The sequence below is a fragment of the Urocitellus parryii genome, chromosome 7, assembly GCF_045843805.1.
Source record: "Urocitellus parryii isolate mUroPar1 chromosome 7, mUroPar1.hap1, whole genome shotgun sequence".
NCBI classification, from domain to species: domain Eukaryota; kingdom Metazoa; phylum Chordata; class Mammalia; order Rodentia; family Sciuridae; genus Urocitellus; species Urocitellus parryii.
The window spans coordinates 138,314,045-138,339,222 of NC_135537.1; the positions used below are offsets into that span (position 1 = coordinate 138,314,045).

Genomic DNA, 25,178 nt, shown 5'->3' on the forward strand with positions numbered 1-25,178 from the left:
TAAGCATCCTCCCTCCAGGGAGCCCCCTCCCTCTCACTCCCCCTGGATTTCTAATCACATCCATGTAGATATGCTGCTTTCCTTGCACTGGCCGAGGACCAAGTATGGAGACTGGTCCAGCGTCCTCGGACACATGCTGGTAGAGCTGCTAGTCAGTCCCCCTCACTGGGCAGACAGATACATGCTGGGGAGAAGGAGGAATGTCGGGAATAGTAGATATAAAAGACTGGTTACTGGACTGAAAGCTAGATTACCATCTCCAACCCACAATTTGTCAATCCCAAACAGCGCTTAAGACTATAATTTTCTAGTCAATGCTTGATCAGCAAGGTCAGACAGAAAAGAGTTTCCTTAAATATTGGTGAGACCTCAGCCAGAGAATCAGGTGCAACCCAATTCCCTTCTTCTGAGATGAGGGAAGGGTAAGGAGAAATGAATCTCGACCCTCAGTGGGCCTCAAAGGAAGCCATTCTGTCTGTTCTCAGCAATGGGAGTCATTCAGTCTAAGGTTGGCTGCTTCCTCTTGAAAAAGGAGAGCAGAGGATGAAACAGACAGGGTGGCATCACTCTTGGGGTCCACAAAGCCTCCACATGCTGCTTCTACACAAATTAGAAACCAGGACCGCAGCTGCAGGCCGACTGCAACACTGCCCGCATACTTGGAGAGATGTGCAGCAAATGCCAAGCGGTGTGTTGCAGCAACTGGATAGATAATTAATATGATTAGGAACACACAGCGCAAGCATGCTCTTGCTGACTGAAAAGCCCAGTAGCATAATTACTGTTTTCTTACTGGCTCACTGTCTGTACACATTTCAAAGCCTGGTTGGTGTTAGACTGCTGTGTAAACATCAATAAAATCCCAAAGTGCCAGATCATCAGCATTCTTGGGCACAATGGCTTTTCTTTTTTGTGTTTTCATTCTTTTAAAGATGCATTTTGGGGTTGCAAACATTAGCAAGAATGATCTCCAGGCCTTGGACTAATCTCCAAGTTTGTAACGAGTTAACATCTCTCCCAAGTGAACATTTATTATGAAGGCTAATTAATTGCTTTCCAGTTACAAGAACCCTTTGCATTCAAAGAAAGTACGATTCACATGCATAGAATATACTGTTTATTAAAACAAAGTAAGGGAAACAAAAGGCTTTTTCTCTTCAAAATCCTTTCTATTTAACATAGCTTTAATCAAGAAATGAAACACACAAACACAAGAAATGATGTACAGGTAGACACAGTGTCGTTCACCAACCAAATGCAGCATTAATTGAAGCAAAAACTCCAGCAATGCTTTGTGGTTGCCTGCATGTCCCTGGGGGACAGCAAGTCAATGCTTATCAGCCATCCTCACAAGAAACAATTTTGATTAATATCAGACCCATCTGACGCAGTCTATTAAATCTATTAAACCCTGAAGGAAGGATAGTCTTCAGATATAAAGATATGCCTTTGATTAATAATTCTACCCTACCGCCATTCCAAGCTTTAATGACGATGTGGCACCTCTCTCTAGAGGCTTTGAATTCCAGGAAGACACACAGACTCAATGCCTGGGTTCCTCACCAACTCGCCAGGCTCCACCCAGGAGGAACCCAAGTTGAAGGCGTCACCACTGGAGAAGCAAAACTTGAGTGACATAATTTAATTCACTGTTTGCAGAGTTAGGGTCAATTACTTGTAACATAATTGCTGCTTGAAGATAAAGAAATTTTAATAAAATCAGTAAAAGCCTGAAGCCAGAGGGAGGGCCTGGGTCTGAGAGTTTGCACTACAGCCCTCTGAGCACTTTGTCCTTTGCCTGGGTCCCATGAGGCACTCAGAGGGGAAACTGCCAGTCCACCACAGAGGTGCTCTAACTCTTGACTATCATGTGGGGGTAGGAACGAGACTGACTCCATTTTAGCTTTCAAACTTCTGCCCAATCAGCGCTGCACTGCTCTCTTACATCGCCGCGTTTCTCCTGATGTTCATGATCAGTCTTTTGCCGTAGTCTCTGTAGTCCACGGGCTTCACGTCCATCACAGTGGCCTTAATTCGAGACTCATCCTTTGAAATGAGAAAAGCGGTTTGTGAGTGATAGAAGTCCTGGCATGGAGCAGTGGTGATAACCCGCTTTGCTTCAGTGATTTCAACAAGCCCAGCAGGAGGAAACAGACACACTGATTCAGAGTTCAGTAATTCCCACAAAGAAAACACTGTGTGTGAGAGCCTAGCCCAAAATTCTCAGGGCTGGGACAGTGGCCAAAACATCTCCGCTTTGTGCAGGCCCTTTCCTTCCTGTCCTCAGGCGCTCAACACTCAGAGACCTCAAAGTCTAACTGAATGGCTTTGAGGGGCATCTCTAGTCTTTATTCTTTTTACAGGGGGGCAAATAGGAGCCCCGAGAGGATAAGTGACTTGCCCAAAACCACACAGCTTGTTTGAAAGCTGATTTTCATCTCAAGAAAAGCTGAGCTGTTGTCAAAGAAAAAGCATCTATAGCAGAGGGGGTGGCCCTGTCTCAGCTCTGACCACTGAGGGGACTTAAGTGACCCTAAAATCATCCCTCTTTAGCCCAATCCATTCCCTCCTGTCATATCACACTGCTATTTGACATCCATCTCATTTAATGCTTACAAACATCTCACCCAAAGTCTGATAATACAGAATGAGTTAAATGCTGCAGCTAGCAAAGGTTGGTAGACTTCTTCCTTCTCACTCATATATTATCTCCAGGGACTGAGTAGTGCCTTTAGAGGCAGAAAGGGCGATGCCCAGAGGTTGCATGGTCCAGCTAGCAGCTCTCACACTCCCGAGTGCTCAGTACATTATTAAATATACTGATATTTAAAAAAAACGGTTAGGAGAAAAGCTTATAAGTCGAACAGCTTGGGTTGGAATCTCAGGTCTGTTGCTTGCTAGCACATGACTTTCAGGCCAGAGACTCAATCTCAGCATGCCTGCATTTTTCATTGGCAAAATGGGGGCACCACAGGGGGTACTGTGAGGATCAAGTGAGACAACACATGTAAAGGATGTAGGACAGTGTCTGACAGTGCTCAGTGAAAGCTGCTTATCATGCTACACAACCGTAGGACATGGGCAATTAAAGGAATTTTCAAGGTAATTTTAACTACATGTGACCTTTGTTTCATATGTTGATTAAACTTATAAGAGCTGTGAGTCTAGTATAGACATTACCATTTTTTTTATCAGTACACAGACAAAAACACCAAACCAAACAAAAACCCAGATTCTAATAGAAAGGGCCATACAGACAGCATTTCCCTGTCTAGATGTTCAAACAAGACATTGAACCTGAGTCTGTTTCCTTGGGGTAAGAGTGCCTCAGTGCAAGGAAAGTTCCACAAGTAATGAACACAGGGTGCTTAGCTGTGGGTCAGGCATTCAATAGGCCACTCAAAGACTCCAATATCAGAACGTTGCTGGGGAGCAGTCATTTCCCACTGTTAACCCTTCTGTCTCTGATGACCTTACTTACATTGTAGGTCTCCAGTTTGACCCTGATTTTGAATGTGAAAGATCGAAAGTTGGCGTTCTGGAAAACTTCTTCAAATGCCTGCTCATTCTGTAAAAAACAAACATAAAAAACTACACATGGGGACTGAAGATATAGCTCAGTTGGTAGAGTGCTTGCTTTGCACGCACAAGGCCCTGAGTTCAATCCCCAGTACCACCAAAAAAACAAAAACAAAAACAAACTACACATGGAAACCACTAGATTACTTGTATAAGAGCATGTGTGTGCATGTGTGTGTGTTGCTAGGGACTGAACCAGGTTCTTGCACATGGTAGGTAGGTGCTCTATCACTGAGCTATATCCTCCAGCTTTTTATTTTTTGAGACAGGGTCTTACTAAGTTTCCTAGGTTGGTTTTGAATTTTCCGTCCTCATGACTCACCCTCTTAAGTAGCCACTGTACCTTTTGAATTATCATGCCCCCCCAGCCCCACTTGAAATTACTGAGAAACGACTTACAAGTGATGTTTCATCACATAAAACCATTTAAGCAGAATTTTATTAAAAATTTCAACACTCTAGAGTACCAGTCTCCCTCCCTGTTCCATGACCTCCCCTCAAACAAATACCAAAGGATACTCAAGTTCCTCAAATAAAACAGCATAGTATTTACATAGAACCTACGAACATACTCCCATACACTTTACATCATCTCTAGATTACTTTTAATATCTAATACAATGTAAATACTATGTAAATAGTTTTGTATACTGAATTGTTCGGCAAATAAGGACAAGAAAAAATATGTGTTCAGCTTAGATGCAATTTTTTTTCCCAAAAAAATTTTTTTGATCTGTGGTTGATTGAATTTCAGATGCAGAGGGCTGACTGCCATCAAATTCACAGAAGCAGAATGGTGGTTACCAGGTGCTGGGAGAAGTTGGGAATGGGGAGCTATTGTTTGAATACAGTTAGTGCCAGTTAGTTACATGCTTCAAAATGGTTACAATGGTAAGTTTTATGTCTATTTTTCCACATATGAAAAATTAAAAACATTCTTAGAAAACACATTTCTAGGGGCTGGGGATGTAGCTCAAGTGGTAGCACGCTCGCCTGGCATGCGTGTGGCCCGGGTTTGATCCTCAGCACCACATACAAACAAAGATGTTGTATCCTGCCAAAAACTAAAAAATAAATATTAAAAAATTCTCTCTCTTTCTCTCTTAAAAAAAAAAAAAGAAAACACATTTCTAAGACTTCAAATGTTTGTGATGGAATTGAGGTTGTGGCTCAGTGGTAGAGTGCTTGCCTCACACTGGGTTCAATTCTCAGCACCACATATAAATAAATTAATAAAATAAAGGCCCATCAACGCTAAAAAAAAATTTATATATATATATACACACACATATGAATTTGGTGAGAAAGCTGGGTATGGTGGTGCATACTTGCAATCCCAGACTCTCAAAAGAGACTGAGGCAGGAGGATCTCAAGTTCAAGGCCAGCCTGCATAACTTAGAGACACCTTGCTCAAAATAAGAAATATAGCCAGACGAGGTGGTGCATGCCTGTAATCCTAGCAGCTGGGGAAGCAAAGGCAGGAGCCTCAGCAAAAAGTGAAGTGCTAAGCAACTCAGTGAGATTCAGTCTCTAAATAGAATACAAAATAATGCTGGGGATATGGCTTGGTGGTCAAGTACCAAAAAGAAAAGAAAAAAAAAAACCCAAAAAACCCAGGTGGGAAAACACCAGAAAATGTAAGTTCAAGTTCAAATTGTCATTTATTTCATTATTTCAGTCTCTGTATAAATACTAATTTAGTAAGTACATGTAGACAGGTAGAATGGGCAAAGGTCTGAGAATATCTAAAAACACAGTCCTTTCTCTCTTATTTGCATTCCTCAATGCTACTTAAAGTTTTTGTATTGAAAAAAAATTTTCTGGTAAGGCAAGTATGCATAAAACACATAAAATAAACTTATTAACTTTACATATAAAACTAATAGTTGCTGTAAGTAAAGTAATTTGCAAGCATATGGAACATGAAAATGGCTTTATCATATGGACCTCTTTTCATAAATGTTACTTGAACAAAATAGTCATTCTCTGGGCTTTCAACATGTAATAAAATTATACGTTAAACCTTAAGAGAATTATACAGCCGCCATTATTCTTCCAGATTAGGAAAAGCATGGCTGCACACATCCTCCATCTGCACCTGGACCCTGTGGAACACACCTACAATCCCAACCTCTCTAGAGGCTGAGGCAGGAGGACCACATGTCTCCGCCAGCCTGGGTAACTTAGTGCAACCCCTTTTCAGAAATAAAAAAGACTGGCCTGGGGTGGGGCTCACTGGGAGAGCATTTACCTAGCATGTGTGAGGCACTGGGTTCGATCCCCAGCACCACATAAAACAAACAAACAAACAAAAGAAATTTTAAAAAGGCTGGGGGTGTAGCTCAATGGTAGAGCACTTGCCTAGCAAGCATGAAGTCATGGTTCTATTCCCAGTACTACAAGAAAAAAAAAAAAAAAAAAGCCACTATGCTTCCTGAGGGAAGAGTTCCTATATATCCTTATTCACCAGCAGTAAAAACAGTCAAATATAAGCTCATAAAAAATCCTGAAGGCTGACTGGAGCCTTAAACTCTGATATGAAAATAAAGGACCAGATGAAATAGATAAAAGATACTATCACACTTCAAAGTCAATTCCAGTTATTTTTGTAAAAGAACTTGTTGCTTCTATAAAGCAAGCGAGATTATAAAATATATCTTACATAAAAATGCATAAAATAAACTATAATAACTTTATATAAAAATAATAATAACTTCATTATATAGACATTTTATAAGTATTATATGACCAAAAATAAAAGTTGTTCCCTAGGCTTTCAACATGTACATTAAAAGAACTTGTGACTATTTTCAGAGATCTCATGGACAATTTAAAATAGAAGTGGGGACAGAATCAAATAGAACCAAGGACAGAAAGGAAAAAAAATGGCAAATTCTCTTTTCTTTGTGATCTTTGTAAGCATTCCAATTTGGAGGAAATATGGGGAGGCTGGGGGTGGGGACAACACAGATATATAGATGGACGCCGATTTTCATGGCCTAGAAAATACAGGTTTACTAGTCTTCTATGTTACATCTGAGCAACTTACTAATTAGTAGTCTATTCTCTGCACTAAATAATCCTAATATATAAAAATTCGAATTTGTAAAAATAAAATGGGTAAAATCTTATGAAAGAAAATTGCTTCATAAGAATTATATCTGATGATCTTTAATAGCAAGCACTTCATGTGTGCATTTAAAACAGAATTTGACTCAAATGTTCTGGAAGGCATTTATTATATTAAAAAGGCACACCTAAACTCTGGGTTATTTACCATCCAAATTTGAGTGATAAGAAGCACACATAGTATCTACATGGAATAAACAGGTGCTTTATTTTGTCAGGCCTGGTGGCACATGCCTATAATCGCAGTGATTTGGGAGGCTGAGAATGGAGGATTGCAAGTTCAAAGCCAGCCCCAGCAACTTAGTTGGACACTAAGCAACTTAGACTGTGTTTAAAGTTAAAAATAAAAAGAACTGGGGATGTAGCTCAGTGGTTAATTGCCTCTGTGTTTAATCCCCAGTAACCCTTTCACAAAAAAGGTGCCTTATTTGTAAAGCTTTTTTTATACACCTGTTTCATTACCTCATTGTTATACACATTCAAAATGGACAAAATTAGAAAAAAATCAGATGTGATAACAAATAACCACCAGACCAGAGAAATGATATATAACACCCAAAATTAGGAAACCAAAAAATATTAAACAGCAAAAAAGTGCTCATTGTTATGAGAATAATTACAGCTATAAAAAATATGTGGCTAACCTTCTCTTTTAATTCCCCAAGATAAGCAGCGTTTTGTCCGAGGATAGCTTCAGCAGACTCCTGGAAACAAGTCACCCACTGATTTTCTTGAAAATCCGCAATATTTGCCTAAAACACATAATTTTATTATTTCAACAAAGAAATAATAAAAGACACACTGAAAGTGAGAGATTAACTTTTCCCACTCATTAAAATGATTTCCAAGAGAAAAAATATTACCGTTACATATAGATGTAGTTGCCAACTTAGGGTGATTTGACTTAATAATTTTCACCTTATGCAAAAATCATAACCATTCAATAATTGTCTTCCATATTAAGTTCAGTATTCAATAAATTATATGAGATTCAAGACTTTAATCATAAAACGGGTTTTGTAAACTGAGTGTGGTGATGTACACCTGCAATCCCTCAGTTTGGGAGGTTGAGGGAAGAGGGTCACAGGTTAGAGGCCAGCCTCAGCAACCAAGCAAAACCCTCCCTCAAAATAAAGGTTGGAATGTAGCTCAGTGTCCCTGGGTTCAATCCTCATCAATCAATCAATCAATCAATTTGGGGGCAGGGGGGAACCAAACAGGCTTTGTGTTGCATGATTTTGCCTAGCTATAGGCTATTAAAAATGTTCTGAGCATGTTTAAGGTAGGTAAGGCTAAGGCTAAGCTATGATGTTTGGTAGGTATAGTAAATGAATTTTCAACTTAGAATATTTTCCACTTACCGTGGATTTATCAGGATGTAATCCATTTAAGCTAAGGGGCACCTATACTATATCCTAAAAACTGTGAAAGATATAGAAAGGAGTTTAATATGGAGGCTGTGGATGTGTGATTTCAGAGCTCAGTGGGGACTGAGCCTAACCAAACTCTCCTCCAGATGCAAACTCAGGCACATGGAATCTAGGTCACCTCCAGATGCAATGTGCTATGAACTAAAGTTTTTTTTTTCTTCCTTGTGGTGCTGGGGATTGATGCATATGTCTCTGAACTATGTCCCTGGCACTTTTTTATTTTTATTTTTTTAATTTTTTATTTATTTATTTTTAAATTCTAAAAAAATCATGTTTGCCCTGGGTTCAATCCCCAGCACGGCCAAAAAAAGAAAAAAGAAAAAAAATCTGAGAAAGGTTCTTGCTATGTTGACAAGGCTACCCTCAAACTTGCAATCCTCCTGCCTCAGCCTTCCAACTTCCTGACAGGAAATATAAACATTTTTAAGGTTTCTGATACATTATTGCCAAATCATTGTGTGGAAAAATGCAAGAGTGCCTGTTTTATTGTATCATTACCAATTACTGTCATGAAAGAAAAATGAACAATCTTTACAATACAAAAAAGCAACAATCCCATAGGAGCACACAGTCACATTCCTACCATGGCTAGAAGAACAAATTATCCATAAGAAAAATAACTAAATATAGGCACTGGCTGTATAAGTACAATTATTGCTCTCCAGAAATGCCATTTCAAATTAATTTATCTTCATAACTGTTAGCAGGTGAGTGCCACCAATACTGTAAGCTGTATGACATGCACAGAAGACTGAAATCAGCCAGGGCATCTCAACATAACTTTCTGGCATTAAAAAAAAAAAAAAGCTTTTAGTAGCTGAAAACAGACTGCTATTCAGTTGAGTGAAAGGCCCTTCCTTCCTTATTTATAGAACAGTAATAAGCTCTTCAGCACTTACTCATCTGTAAGCTTCCTACCATGAACGATCTTGTTTCTGCTATTGTATCACAGTACCTGGCACGTGGGAATGACTCAAAAAATACCACATTGCTTCTCATCTACCCATTCTACTTACCGACAAGATCATGCGGTATTTAAAATTGGCAAATTCACTGTCGCACTTTTCACAGCGGTACAATCCATTTTGTTGGTCAATCACTTTCTTATTGCAGTCCTGAGTTGGGCAAGCCTGGTACATACAGTTCTCTTTTCGAAGATACACCACTGTTGCCACAGAGCTAAAATAGTCTGCCTTCAGAAGAAAAGAATGACAATGGGACACTGAACACCAAGCCTATGTTCAGGACTGGACTCAATGGCAGCTCAAAGCCTACATACATGTACTCAAATTCTTAAACTCACAAAGTGAGTACAAGGAATCATGCACTCTGAATAATTCAGAAATAATTTGTACTGCTTACAAAACCCACAAAGGTAGTAAACCAAGTTCTAAAGCATATAATTCCTTATCAACACAAAAATGCATTCTAAATTAGACTCAATTAATTAATTAAAACTGACATTGTTTTCATCTTTGAAGATTATAGGCAAGACAAAACTTGTTCCTCCTTAGCCTCAGACCCTCTAGAGGCTACAAATCTAGGAAATAGACTAATATAGATCACAAAAATCTAATGCAGCTATGATTAGCCAATCCCCCCACATGAAAATCAAGGACTGTGATTTCTAGGCCCTAGATTCACCTTTATCTTTGTCTAGGCCAGAGATAAAGCTAGATTTTTTCTGCTAAAAGCTGAACAGTGAGGGCTGGGGTTGTGGCTCAGAGGTAGAGCACTTGCCTAGCACATTAGGGGCCCTGGGTTCAATCCTCAGCACCACATATAAATCAATAAAATAAAGGTATTGTTTCCAACTACAACTGAAAAATAAATATTTAAAAAAAAAGTTGGACAGTGAATATTTTAGGCCTAATGAGCTATTCAATAATACAGTCTATTGCAACTACTCAACCCTGCTATTATGGGGCAAGAAGATCCATGGTTAGCATGTAGATGGAAGCACATGGCTATGTTCCATTAAAACTTTATAATAGGTGGCAGGTTAGACAAGACCCTAGACCTTGTTTGCCAACCCCTGGTCTGAGTCATTCAGTAGAATACAAAAATACCAGTGCCTAAGAGATGTGCCTTCTAAGCAAAGAAATCATGAATGAGTAAATCTAGCAAGGGATAAGTCTTGTTTTGGGGATTTTTGTTGATATTTGTCTTTTCTTTTAGCACCCCACAGAGGATCTCAGATCTTAGTACTGGCAGGTAGCAGTTGACTCTGGGTGTACCCTGAATTCAGAGTCAGGTCAGCATCACCGTGTCTTTATGATATCTCAGACCAAAAGAGGCAATACAACGTGTGTGAGCCAGGGCTAGTACCCAGTTTAGATGGTTCTATGGCTGGGAATGAGCCTAACAGTAGAGCACATGCCCAGCATGCATGTGGTTTTCTGTATTTGTGGGTTATACTTGGAAGTCTAGGTATAGACAGGTATTTTATATGTCTGATTTCTTTTGTTTCTTTCTTTTCTTTTTTAAAGAGAGAGAGAGAGAGAGAGAGAGAGAGAGAGAGAACTTTTTAATATTTATTTTTTAGTTTTTGGTGGACACAACATCTTTATTTTATTTTTATTTGGTGCTGAAGATAGAACCCAGCACCCCACGCATGCCAGGTGAGCGTGTTACCGCTTGAGCCACATCCCCAGCCCTATATGTCCGATTTATTATTATATATTGCTACTTTTTTTTTTTTTTAATAATATTTATTTTTTAGTTTTCGGCAGACACAACATCTTTGTTTGTATGTGGTGCTGAGGATCGAACCCGGGCCGCACGTATGCCAGGTGAGCGCGCTACCGCTTGAGCCACATCCCCAGCCCTATTGCTACCTTTAAGTTAAGAAAGAATTTGGGTGACAGGACAACACAGCTTTGTCCAATGTTTCATTATCAAGATATTATATAACAGCGTCATAAGTTGCTGTTCATGACAATGATGGATGGGGTGTACGGTGAAATGAAACAATAAGAGACTAAAACCTAAATCGTATATGATGACAAGAAAGGAGCAGGGATTGCTATTTGGGGAAGCATAAAAGAAAAATAAATGATTTAAATACTTTACTGACATAACAGGTTAGATAAGATGGGATAGGGGTCATTAAGTACAAACCTTAAAAGGAAAGCTGCAACTAAGTCAAATACCAGAACCAGTCCTCTCAGCCTATGAGAGGTTAAAGCATATGGGAACTGCTGGACACTTGACACTGAGTCTGACTAATGCTCTGTTCAAAAAATGTCTCCATGATATGTGATACTTTGATTTGCAGAAAAGAAATATGGATGTGAAGTCAGTTCATATTATACAAAGCTTGGTTATTACCACTTACTCAGGATCCCTTGAAGAGGTTTTCACATTTTCTGCCTCAACATACTAGGGGGCCACAACATATTCCCATTTGCAAGCACAGCCCCTTCACTCTGGTGGTGACTCTCAACCACTGTGTCACCCTCTGGGCAGGGAGCTCTGGGTAAGAATTATGGCTCTGATCAGAAACCAGATTTCAAGACAAACCACATTTCAAAACTCATCCCTTTGTACACATTTTCTATGATCTTGTGAATGTAAGGAACAAGATACCTTGTCACCTTGGCCCAGATTCTCTGATTTAACCTCATACAAGGTTTTCCAGTTGGTGTTGCTTCCTCCTACTCCTCCACTCTTCAGATCAGAGATGGAAACACCATCTAAGGCTTGTCCTTCTGAGTCAAACCTGAAAAAAAAAAAAAAAAAAAAAAAACAAGGACAGGCACTTCTTTATTATTATTATTATTTTTTGAGTTATAGATGACCAGCATGCCTTTGTTTCCTTTTTGTGTGGTGCTAAGAATCGAATCCAGTGCTCCCCACAAAATAGGCAAGTGTTCTGCCACTGAGCTACAGCCCCAGTGGGAAGGACAGGCACTTTATGTACTTTTCAAATGTGCCACCTGTTTCTATATACCAAACATAGCTCTCTGCCTGGGCACCCAACTTTCACATCAGTCATGGTCATATGGACTCAAGTCAGTATCTTCTACTGTACCCTAAGTCTACTGAAGAAACCAAATGTCCTTTGTTAACTAATTTGCTTTGATGCCCCCCAGTGGTCAAAACAAACAGTGCCAAAGTACCATAGACCCTCTTTCTAAACTAGCCATGCATATCAAGAGTGGCTGGGCTACAGCCTCAAAACAGTAACACACAAAGACAAAAAGAGAAAGTAATAATGGGGATCTATGGTGTAATCCTTTGGGCTACTAATGCTCATCTCAGTTGGCAGATGCCTTTTTTGTTGTTGTTGGTACTGAAGAAGGAACCCAGAGATGCTTTTCCATTGAGCAACATCCCCAGTCCATTTTTTATTTTGAGACAGGGTCTCCCTAAATTGCTGAGGCTGGTTTTGAACTTGAGATCTTCCTGCCTCAGCCTCCTGAATTGCTGGGATTACAGATATGTGCCAATGGCTGCAGATGCATTTTTATCATCACTGAAATGTATTTAGTATGAAAAGGGGGCAATTAACATGTTGGAATAAGTTAGTCAAAAAACATTTTTATGGTAGAAAACTTCTAAAGCCTGATAGAGTTTCAACAATTATATAACCCAAAGTAATCTAACAGAAGGCATTATCTCCTTTTTTTTTGAAATTACTTTCTTAGTGATATTTTACTATTAAACTTAATTTGTATTGAATCATTATTAAAATTCATCATACTTCCTGATCACCTATTAGGTGATGTGAAGGAAAGGAGACCAGGTAAAAGGTGGTTCAGAAACACACCTGTGGCAGGCAGTAGTCAGTCTGAGATTAAAAACACCCAACATCATCCAAAAGGTGGATAACTAAAAGCTAACCATGTACAGAACAGGCTTCCTAAAAGAGACCATCTTACAGAATGAATGTTGCCCTAAGCTGCAGACAATTGCCTTCTCATTCTGTCAGGTAAGCAGCTAAATCCATCACAGAGGCACAGCAAGGTCCATAAATCTGTTTCACCACTACTAGCTACACAACTTTACGGTTTCAAAAACTCCAAGGAGACATTTGCCACCAAAGACAGCTCATCAGGAGTCAACAGAGCAAGGAGAGAGGCAGCCCTTCTTACAATAAAAATTCCACTTTGTTAGAGTCAAGATCTAAACATCACTAATCCTTGCCTATGTGGGGTATGTGCACCAAACTTCTCTTTGATCAATGCCAAGTTATTTTGTCCTGGGGACAGCCATGTCTTTTTATGTTGCCAGGGATCACAGTTATTGACAAGTGAAATATGAACACCTTAAATGTGGGCACACAATTAACCTGGGGTCGAACTCCAGAGCTGGAAAGCAAATCAAGCAACAAGAACAAAATGAAGCTGTGGTTATTTCTAGTCATACTATAATGGGCTCTGCCTTATAATACAATGCCAGCTACCAGAATAGTTAAATAGATATATGTGGACTGTACTCATGGGAATGGCTAAAGTGACATGAATACTCCAAATACATTGCCTGAAACTATTTAAATACTACACTACTGGTTCACATTAGACTCAAAACAAAGTGAGGAGTATGAAATATGAGCCAATTCTGAAGTCACTTAAACCCTAAGACACAGCTGGAAACTGACACACATGCCCCTGTGACCAGCTATACAAATTATTTAAGCCTGGGCTAGTTAAAGTGTTTTCCCTGACCACATCAATTCTTGCATACCATGTTTCAGGGTGAAGTGCTCTTTTATAGCAGAGTCTTAATGCCTTAAAAAGTTAGATATTGTGAGGAGATTTCAATAGGCTCTCCTCATCCCTTGAGTGCTTTGGGAATAGCAATATAATGCCAACAAAAATCCCAATGTTCCACCATGCTTTACCAGAGTCCAAGTAATACTACAGATGTGAGTCCACAGAGTAAGAAAGTACATTCTTGCCAGACTCCTGTAGCTCATGGTATAAGCATGCAGTCCTGCCCTCATGCAGTCCTTCCCCACATTGCTGCTACAGTTTGGTACCCCTTTTTGGCAGGATGGAGGTCAGCATATAGTACTCACATTCTAACAGCCTCCCTGGACTGTCCAGGTTTGTCATGGATTATGGGCTTGTCAGTTTAAGGGCTTTAAAATCATCCTCTCAGAAGGTGTAACACCACCAGGAAATATGGAAACTGCTACATTAAATAGTGAAGCCTTTTAGTTGGCAAAGAACTCACATACTGATGGTAACCTGTTCTTCTCCAAGCCTAGACTAAATAATTCATCTTAGTTTAGTCCTACAAAACCTACCATCCACGAAGCTTATAGGCCTCTGGGATGTCAGGATTCACAATGATAGTACTTGAAGACAATACGGAAAGGCTCCGTCCACCAAAATCGGAAACTCTGGCTCCTTTAATGGCCATCACGGGCTGTCTAGAACCATCAAACTTGTCAGCCTGCCAAATGAACACCAAATGCACACAAATGTCACCAGCAAGAACACGCAAAGTATTTTTTATAGAAAACAATCAACAGTAGAGTGAATATAATCAATGTATACAAAATCTATACAAGATAGACCTCAAACAAATCTGCTCAGTGATATATAAAAACTAATCTATCATTTCTTTCCTAGTGTTATAGGAAAGAACATTTTAACCAGAGAAAGCTGAAATCATAGTACATTCCACAAAAGTAAACGAAAAGATTTCAAATAATTACGACAGTACAACCCTTTGACACCCACATGACCAAAGCCCCACAACTTATAGGACAAGACAGCCAACCTGTGGAGCATTCTACTAAGCGTCAAGTACTTACATCTTCTCCCCACAGAGTAGCATTCACCACTTTCCCTGACATGTCCATTAAATAGATATTTCTTTTAGAAACTTCTCTGTTGGTTGACTTTACTGTGATTTTAGTAGCATCTTCATAGCTCTTGCAGATCCCAATTATGTCTAAAGCACAAAAACAAAGTTTTAAAAGAGGTCAAGTCTCCCATTATAACATGACCAAGGCTTAATGACAAGCTTGTAAGTCTTTAAGCTCCCCATACACTGCAAATAAAACTGATCATCACCACTCTTTTTCTCTCATATTTGGACTTACCTACAAGTGAGTCTTTAGGCTTATTCTCTAAGTCACCAATCCCTGTGAAATCAAACTGAACCGTAGGTAAATGATGATCATCTTCACAAGGCATGACAGAAGTCTCATTATTGAAAGTCATTTCATAGTCATTTTTAACAGCAGAGAATTGTTTGTTAGCGATCTTCAGGGTGCCTTTTGAGAAATAATACACCTGTAAAAGAAGCCAAGCCACTGAATGCAAGATAATTTATCAAATTGGGCATAAAAACCCTTTACTGCTCCAATGAAGGGGCGTCTCCTTGTTCTCACTGTACCACCCAACTGCATCAATTTTAAATCAACACTTTCGTACCTTGTTAACTTCAATAAGGGGAAAGAACTTGTCCACTTGTTCATTGAATGCAGTAGCTCTGATTTCACCCTGTAGAAGCAAGTGAGGGTAGATTAGGATTGTGGTGTTTGACACTTGAGTTCAACCAATGAAAAGGCAGGCCACTTTAGCATCAAGATGACACCTTTGAGCTGAGCACAGTGGCACATGCCTGTAACTCCACCATGTGTGCTCCACCATGCCTGGCCATCTGTATGTAACATTTTGATTGACTGAAAAATAAATGTGAAAATCAAATCACAAGCAACTTTCTTGAGTGACATTTTTGGTAGTGACTGCCAAATGTGAAGTGGCTCGGGAGACTGAAGTAGGAGGATCCCTAGTTCAAAGTCAATCTTAGCAATTTAGTGAGATGCTAAGAAACTCAGCAAGACCCTGTCTCTAAATAATATACAAAAATGGGCTGAGGATATGGCTCAGTGGTTAAGTGCCCTTGAGTTCAATCCCCAGTTCCAAACAAACAAACAAACAAACAAAAAGACCTTTGAGCAGTGGCACAAACACAAAATGGACCACTGATTGAGAAGGCTGCATATATACCAGAAACCCACATCTTTTTTTTTTTTTTTTTAGAATTTTTAATATTTATTTTTTAGTTCTCGGCGGACACAACATCTTTGTTGGTATGTGGTGCTGAGGATCGAACCCGGGCCGCACGCATGCCAGGCGAGCGCGCTACCGCTTGAGCCACATCCCCAGCCCAAGAAACCCACATCTTAAATCATACTTAAGCCATCTGCTGACTAAACAAGAGTTCAACTAGCTGATCCTATAATCATGCTTTAATCATGCTTTCTAACCTCAAGTTAGAAACTTAAAACAATGACACGTTTAATATTCTGAAAATAAACAAATTTTAGATACCAAGGACACAACTGAAGCCCACAGGAAGGATGCTGAACTAGGATGATTCAGCAACTTCTCACACTTGCAACCTAGATGATGAATTACTTCACATTCAGCAATCACTACCAAAATGTCACTCAAGAAATATTTTTAAGTTGCTTGTGATTTGATTTTCACATTTATTTTTCAGTCAATCAAAATGTTACATACAGATGGCCAGGCATGATGGAGCACACCTGTAATCTCAGCTGCTTGGGAGGCTGAGGCAGGAGGATTACAAGTTTAAGGCCAGGTTGTACTATTTAGTGACAACTTGTCTCAAAATAAAAAAGCTGGGAATATAGCGCAATGGTAGAATGCCCACAGATTCAGTCCCCAGTACCACCAAGGGGGAAAAGAAAAAAAAAAGTTACAGAATAAGAAAAAATAAATGATGGAATTTTAGCCAACTGCAGATTAGTGGAACAACTTGCAGAAAATTAGTTTTTTGATAATAATTACACTATCTTCCATAAAAGAGAAGAAAATAAATTATTCTTTCCCCTCACGTTTGGGGCTTCAAGCCAATAGGAAATATGCAGCAGTTTGAAAAGAATACTTAAAAGTATAATTTAGCCATTATAAACAAAACTATGGGCAAATCAGTTATCAAAACTCAAGATTCCATGGCTCAGGAATTTTGTCCTACCATCAGGGTTCTGTTTCATTTAAATAAGGCATATATGGGGCTGGGGATGTGGCTCAAGCATGCTCGCCTGGCATGCGTGCGGCCCGGGTTCGATCCTCAGCACCACATACAAAGATGTTGTGTCCGCCAAAAACTAAAAAAATAAATAAATATTAATAAGGCATATAGACAATCTGCCCAGACAGAACCCATTTCCCACACCGTTCACTATACAAGGTGGCTTATTGCCTGCCTTTTGTTGGGGGTCAAAGCCCCAATTTGCTTATTAGTAGACATTACATCCTAGGGCTTCAACTAAGCTTCCAGCAAATCAGACAGACCATCTCAGGTTTTTTTGTACCCGAGAGGCAACTTATACATTTAGAAAACTAATTTCTAACACAACAAATGCTTTCCTTTAAGTTCAAGGATTTTATGTATGATCTTTAACCCTCTACCCCAGATAGCATCTAAGAAGCAAAACAGAAGGAAAACCACATCTCCACCACATAGGCCAGCAGAGCTCAGCCTAAGATCCACTTGGCATATACTCACACTTTCATCAACCAGTTCTATAGAGAAAAGTTTCCCTTCTCCTCGAGAATTGCTCCAGGTACGGATCTGACTTTTGTTGGTAACACGAGCACAAATAGTCCACCTAAAAACCAAACAGGTCACATTAGTGTTTGGTGTCTTACTTGGAATAAAGATGAAGTAAGAAATCATCTTCCTATGGCCTTTCTTATCTTATGCATATTCCATTTGTCAATGTCAGCTGTACTTTAATCCAGCTAATTAAACCCCAAGATGATATACAGATTTGACAATTTATAGGATAGACAGAGTAAAACATACAAGGTGATTTAACACTAAATCATTCTTCTGTCAAGTAAGTAAATGTATAAACTCTCTGTCTTCTCCAAAAGCCATCACCAAGGCAACAATCTTCCCTTAATGGAAGGATCTAAGCTAAAAAATGCAGTAATACCAGCAATTACATTTTGCCACTATTTTCAGTTTTGGGAACTGATATAACCGGTATCAAACTCCTGTTTCATTTCTAATGCATGCCAATTATAAACATAAGCCACAGAACATTGTGTCTGTGGACCACCAAAAGAAAACACACTGAAGCTGTATGACCTTGAAAAAGCCCATTAAGCTGGGCGTGGTGGCATATTCCCACAATCCTAGCAACTCAGGAAGCTAAGTAAGGAATATAACAAATTTGAGATCAGTCCCCCAACTTAGTGAGACTTTTGACTCAAAATACAAAATCAAAAAGGATATGGGTACAGTTCATTGGTAGAGTGCCCCTGGTTCCATCACCACTTCTGGGATGAACAAAACAGAAGGGAGGGAGGGGCAGGGCCCAAGAGACAAGACCCAAGCCTAGTACCCATCTTAAAAGCAGGTGCTGGGCATACTGGGTTCCTTACTTACAATTTCACAGGGGAATTAATTTTATCTATATTACCAAATATTGAAGAATAAATAAATGCATATCTGAAAGAATTCTAGAAAAAGAACTAATTTTCAATGGAAAAAAGTCACATAAAACAAATACATGTTCAGGGTATATTTACGTGATTAATACAAATAGTACAGATTATCTTAGCCAAACTAAACTATAGCAACAATTTTTAGACCAAAAGTCACTTACTTATATGAGATAAAATGCCTTCTGAATTAGCACAAATATTTATTTTTATTCACAAGCCTAATGATCTATTCTTCAAGCAGTAAATATTTAAAATTTTAAATTCTTAAAAAATGAATGAAACCTCACAGGCTATGGCAGATTGCTGTTTATGTTATTCTTTTTGATAGAAAAGTTAAAGTTTGTTGTAATTTGTACTCTCCTCCCCTCAGAATAAAGAAACCCACTCTATGTGTGGTGACTGTTCACAACTAAGTCACACTAGAGCTCACAATAACTTCCTATACCATTTTGTAACTACATTCTGTACTTGACCTATGCATCAACTCACTTGGACTGGTAAGGGGTGAGGCTGGCAATGGGTACCACTTTGGACTGCGTCCCCCCAGAAGGATATGATAGGCTGGTTCCTCCAGGTTTTCCAAATGTCTTTGGAGCACCAAAAGCCTTAGATGCAGTAGAACCTTTACAAACACAAAAAAATGATTTGATTGAACTTTTATAATAAAGTTTTATAATAATTCTTATTGCTGATGTACCATTGTCAAATTATATAAAATGAACGGCAAAGTTTTTCCTTTACAGTGTCTGAGAGATATGCAATCAGACAGACTGAAACAAGAGGCCAGGAAAGCCATTTGGAAGGAAGGATGAGCACACAGTAGTTCAGGAATCCATCTGCTGACTTAAGCCCTAAGGTGAAGATAACAATGGTAATGTATGCACAAAACACTTTCTGAGATTCACCCTCCAAAAACTTTCCCTTGCATCAATGGTCAAGATAATGGGCCAGAGAAAGAAAATCAACTTTCTTGACTGGGAAAACTAATGGCAAGTCATTAGTCTCATAAGAAAAGAAAAGCAGGGGCTAAGGAGATAGCTCACTAATCCAGTATGAGACACACCATAGGTTCTACCTCCAGCACTGCCCCTCCTTCCCCCAAAAAGAAAGACTAGATGGTAAAGGATCTAGAAGACAAATGTGGGGGGCTGAGGTTATAGCTCAGTGGTAAAGTGCTTTCCTCACAATGGTGAGGTACTGGGTTCAATCCTCAGCACCACATAAAAATAAATAAAGATACTGTGTGTTCATCTACAACTAAATAAATGTTTTTTTTTTAAAAAAAAAAAAGAAGAAGAAGACAAATGTGGGAGGTGAAGGACACCTATCATAAATGCATCAGCTCAAAACACCACCACAGGAAGAAAGAGTCTAGAACAAAGTCTATAGGATGCCATTTAGTTAGCAAAAGGCAAGAATCAGTTTTTGGTCAAGATAGGTAAGTGGGTGGCACACACCTGTAACCCTAGTGACTCAGGAGACTGAGGTAGAAGAACTGGAAATGCAAGTTCAAGACCCTTTCCCAAAATTAAAAAGAAAAAAAGAAAAAAAGGCTGGGGATGTAGCTTAGTGGTAGAGCACTCTTGGGCTGATCTCCAGTACCAAAAAACAAATAAGCAACATAGGTGAGTGGTCCTGTGAGCCTTGCCCAAGCCTGTGTGGCTGCCCTGCAGTATTAGATGAGTTTCTTTATATGCACATTGCATCTCTAAAGCTTCAACCTCCTATTCAGAAAACCTAATTTAGTTCAATGATCTCCTACATTTTATACCAAAATGTTTCCTCCGAATAGAATTTGGCTAAAAATATAAATTCACCATTTATTTACTGAGTTTCCACAGCATGCACACACTATTCTAAGTATTTGTAGCACTTAGTGAGAAATACACAAAGGAATGGCCCAGATCCTAAAATTCCCTATTCTAACTGGGGAGTCAGGAGAGATAAACACATACACAGCAGTCATAATGATCTTAAGATGATGCTAGGAAATGCACATATATGACAGAATATATGTATGTGTATATACATATACAATATAAAATACACAATTTTATTACACTCATAAGCATCCATTCATCCAATTTTTTTCCACCCAATTATTTTTTCGGGGGGGGGGGACCAGGGATTGAACTCAGGGCCACACCCCCAGCCCTATTTTGTATTTTATTTAGAGACAGGGTCTCACTGGGTTGCTTAGCGCTTGGCTAAATTGCTGAGCTGGCTTTGAACTTGAGATCCTCCTGCCTCCATCCCCTGAGCCACTGGGATTACCCTGCACCACCACACCTAGCTCCACCCAATTTTTGTATGCTAGGTAGCCACCCCTCAGTACACATGTAACTCACTATCCAACGTAGAGTATATTAAATAATCTTTATAAATAAATTTCAAGACTCGAGTTGCGGGTGCGAGGGGACCAGAAGCTCTAGAGGAGGAGGACTCCCGATCAGGGCTGGCGCTCGTCCTCACTGGCCTTGCCCCCAGCCCTGGTCCCTGTGCCAAGGAGAAGACCCAGCTGACCCAGAAGGCCAAGCTGACTGAGCAGGCCGAGCAGGCCAAGCACTACGACGAAACAACCACCTACATGAAGGCTGTGACCGAGCAGGGTATGAGCTGTCCAATGAGGAGCGCAATGGCTCTTGGTGGCCTACAAAAACGTGTTCAGGGGGCCACAGGTCCGCCTGGAGGGTCATCTCGAGCACTGAGCAGAAGACTAACACCTCCGAGAAGTTGCAGCTTATTAAGGGCTATCAGGAGAAAGTGGAGTCAGAGCTGAGGTCCATCTGCACCACGGTGCTGGAATTGTTGGATAAGTATTTAATAGCCAATGCAACTAATTGAGAGAGTAAGGTCTTCTATCTGAAAATGAAAGGAGATTACTTCCGGTATGTTGCTGAAGTTGTATGTGGTGATGATCGAAAACAAACTCTAGATAATTCCCAAGGAGCTTATCAAAAGGCATTTGATATAAGCAAGAAAGAGATGCAACCCACACACCCAATCCTCCTGGGGCTGGCTCTTAACTTTTCTGTATTTTACTATGAGAACCTTAATAACCTAGAGCTTGCCTGCACACTGGCTAAACAGCTTTTGATGAGGTCATTGAAGAACTTGATACACTGAAGACTCATACAAGGACAGCACTCTCATCATGCAGTTGCTTGAGACAACTTAACATTATGAATATCAGACAGGGCAGGAGAAGAATTGATGTAGCAGAAGGGGCTGAAAACTAAATGCAAACAGGGTGTTATCCTTCTTCTTTCTTTTTTTAAAGAGAGAGAGAGAGAGAGAGAAAAAAAGAGAGAGAATTTTCTTTTTAATACTTCTTTCAAGAAACCTTTTTACACATCTCCATTCCTTATTCCACTTGGATTTCCTACAGCAAAGAAACCCATTTATGTGTATGGAATCAACTGTTTACAGTCTTTTCACACTACAGCTTTGGGAAGACTCATTCCTTGATTTGTGTTTGTCTTGGCTTTCCTAGTGTGCAGTTACTGCTGTAGAAAAGTATTAATAGCTTCATTTCATATAAATATAATTAATTCCAAACACTTAGTAGAAGACTAAAAATGTATGTGGTATTTGAGTAATCTGAGTCAGTTCTACAGGTAGCTGTGTTTTGTATTATGTGAAGATAAGAAAATGTAGTTAATTGCAATTTCAAGAGTGTTCTAAATGACTTCTTAATTTCTACATTTCCTTCCTTGTTCTTCTTTAAGGCTTTCCTTTCAGTAAGTAACCTCTCTCTCTCTCTTTCTTTCTTTCTTTTGTGGTGCTGGGGATTGAACCCAGGGCCTTGTGCATGCAAGGCAAGCATTCTACCAACTCTATACCCCCAGCCCAGTAAGCAACCTTTCTATACTCTTACTGTTATTCCTTTTTAGCAGGAATCCAGAACTATTAGATCGAATAGGAAAGCACTTGACATTTCCTGACTGCTGGGGGGGAGGATAGCATTCGTGTGTGTGTGTGTGTGTGTGTGTGTGTGTGTGTGTGTGACAAATTTAAATGTCTTCTATATCCCATGTTGCGAAGGTCATGTCTATCTGTGATAATAGGGAGTTTTCTTATTCACTCATCATTTGCTGCTGTTTAAGTTGACAATTTCCCTTCCCAGTAAAAATTCACTTACACTTCCTGCCTTTGTAGTTCTGGTATTCACTTTACTATGTAATAGAAGTAGCATGTTGCTGCCAGAATACAAGCATTGCTTTTGGCAAATTAAAGTACATGTCATTTCTTAATACTCTAGAAAGGGGAAATAAAAGTACACAAGTTCAAGTCTAAAACTTTAGTACATTTCCATGCAGATCTGAGCACTTGTGAGAGGGTATCCAGTTTGTCTAGTGATTATCCTTTAGACAGTTGGACCACTATTGTGTGTTGCTAATCATTGACTGTAGTCCCCAAAAAGCCTGTGAAACTGTTATGCCCTATGAGGCTGGGGTTGTAGCTCAGCGACAGAGCGCTTGCCTTGTACATGTGAGGCACTGGGTTGGATCCTCAGCACCACATGAAAATAAATAAAGACATTGTGTCCATATCAAAAAAGATCTTTTAAAAAAAAAGGTTATGCCCTATGTAATAGCAGAGTAACATAAAATAAAATTATATTCTATAATAAGTAAATAAATAAATTTCAATGTAATTCAACAGATAGATGGAAAGATGAATCTGTGTAGGGAGAAGAAAGAATAAATACTGTATTATTTATATTTCAGTCTAAGGAAGAGGCTTTTGCGGTTATTTAGCATTTTGGATAATCTATTCCACTACCCCTTCAACAGTCCATAATTTGAGAGCTGTGTATAAGTAGATCCACTCATAAAGGGAGATGGATAGATGAGAGATACACAGATATTACAAGGTAGATAACAGATAAAAACAACAAAGACCAAAGGGGAAAAGTAGTATGTCCTAAAAGTTTCACAGAAACATCAGTGATGTCTTAACCCCGCTGTTCTCAGAATCCTGCATTGAAAAATAGAAACTAATAATGGAAGGGAAGAGAAGAAGAGGTGTAGGTGATGTTGTGACAGAAAAAGAAACTTCTAAAAATAAATCCAACCACATTCTACAAAGTGTTAAGTCTCACTATTGACTTCCAGAGCAAGTAGTCCCTAAAACAAAGGCCAAACAGTAACTAAAATGATTCCATCAGGGCCTCTCAGGACTTGCTGAAGAGAAAATTAAAAGGAGAAATTATTTCTCATCCAGGAGTCTGAGAAGCAGAACCTATGACCAATATAAATGATTGTGTCTTCAAGCAAACAACAAATACTCAGGAGATCCCAAACTGAGAAACTTGGAGAGAGACAAGCCAAATTTAATAAGTGGATCCTAGATCATTAAAAGGCAAGAATTTAAAAGGTATGCAAATTCACAGGCAGAGGGTGTAAAACATAAAGATGTGAGAAACCACCAGATGAACTGAGAAGGGTATATGATTCTGATAAGAAAAGACATATTATTAAGCATCTTTCAAAGACTTTCATTTTTTTCAACCACATGCTCTACAATAAGAATTGCAATTATTCTTCACAACTGTATCATGAATGGCATTTGAGAAATTCCCTTCAGTCCAGAGTAACTTTTAAGGCATTAAAAAACCTGACATACATAAACAACACACGTCCAACACATGGCAATCTTACCCACTCCCGAGCTCCCATTCTGTTGCTGGGGCTTGCTGGTTGGTGCACTGACTGCTGAGATGGGGGAAGGAACTACTTGCTGCTGCCCTTGTCCTGAAATTCAAAAGGGAAAGGCCATTTTAGTGCAAATAATTTGAGCTAAGAGACTTAAATTTAAGTATAAAAAATACTCCAAGAGAGTGTAAATTTATTATTTCTCATAAGGTCAGAATTCATGCTGGGGCATTCAAATGCATGTGGTGAATTTGCTAGGGGTTCACTTTTTGTTTTCCTTGTAGAAAAGGTTAGCTCCATTTACCTTTCACCTGCTCATAATTGATGGCTTTCAGTTTTAATGAGGTTCTCCCCTAAAGCCTTGCCCATTTCTCCTGCAAGAACCTGCAGTAAAGTTACTGGGCTGAATCTGTGACACTACCACTATTTCCATAGCAACAAATAGATGTCATCAACAGAACCGTGTGTTCATGGCAGGATCTATCAGAAGAAAAGGCTGGGTGGTAAGAAAATCTAAAAGCAGTTCAATTGTCTCTGAAGTGTTCCTGTTTCAAAGGAAAAGGAGACATTCAGAAAGGACTCTCCCCTTTCCCTCCCAAAGCAACCTTATTTCGCATCTGACAGTTGGCGGAAAATAAGAGTTGAAAGAGTCTTAGGTACCGTGAAGCGCTAGTGAACTGTCACAGCAGGGAGAGATGAGAATGGAGTTCAGAAGCAGTTGTGTCAAGAAAACAGGAAGATTAAAAGGAGAGGAGGGGAAATGAACATGTCCCTCAAGCAGAAAATAAGAATTTGCCCCTTGCCCTTTATAAAAATGTTTATGAAGTTGAAGAATGTTAAAATGGTAAAACATGCCCCATGCTTTAAAATATTAGATTCATGGAATTTGATTTTGCCTTTGTAATTGGCTTCAAGATAGAAGTCAACTTCATCTGGG

The 25,178-nt window shown here is 39.3% G+C and overlaps 1 protein-coding gene and 1 pseudogene across 1 annotated transcript in view; one reads left to right on the forward strand and one right to left on the reverse strand.

The window, feature by feature from the left end:
* Positions 1-1,104: 1,104 nt before the first annotated feature.
* Positions 1,105-25,178, reverse strand: part of Rpa1 (replication protein A1) — a 54,664-nt gene continuing 30,590 nt past the window's right edge. Inside the window, exons 6-17 of the mRNA XM_026388872.2 lie at positions 24,248-24,340; positions 19,074-19,206; positions 17,638-17,740; positions 15,531-15,599; positions 15,197-15,389; positions 14,906-15,045; positions 14,393-14,541; positions 11,728-11,860; positions 9,156-9,332; positions 7,354-7,461; positions 3,482-3,568; positions 1,105-2,046 (exon numbers count right to left, since the gene is read on the reverse strand). Of these exons, the coding sequence (XP_026244657.1) occupies positions 1,942-2,046; positions 3,482-3,568; positions 7,354-7,461; positions 9,156-9,332; positions 11,728-11,860; positions 14,393-14,541; positions 14,906-15,045; positions 15,197-15,389; positions 15,531-15,599; positions 17,638-17,740; positions 19,074-19,206; positions 24,248-24,340 (1,490 nt within the window). The 3' untranslated portion in view covers positions 1,105-1,941. The remainder of the gene's footprint in view (positions 2,047-3,481; positions 3,569-7,353; positions 7,462-9,155; positions 9,333-11,727; positions 11,861-14,392; positions 14,542-14,905; positions 15,046-15,196; positions 15,390-15,530; positions 15,600-17,637; positions 17,741-19,073; positions 19,207-24,247; positions 24,341-25,178) is intronic.
* LOC113182764 (14-3-3 protein theta pseudogene) lies at positions 19,453-21,823 on the forward strand (annotated as a pseudogene).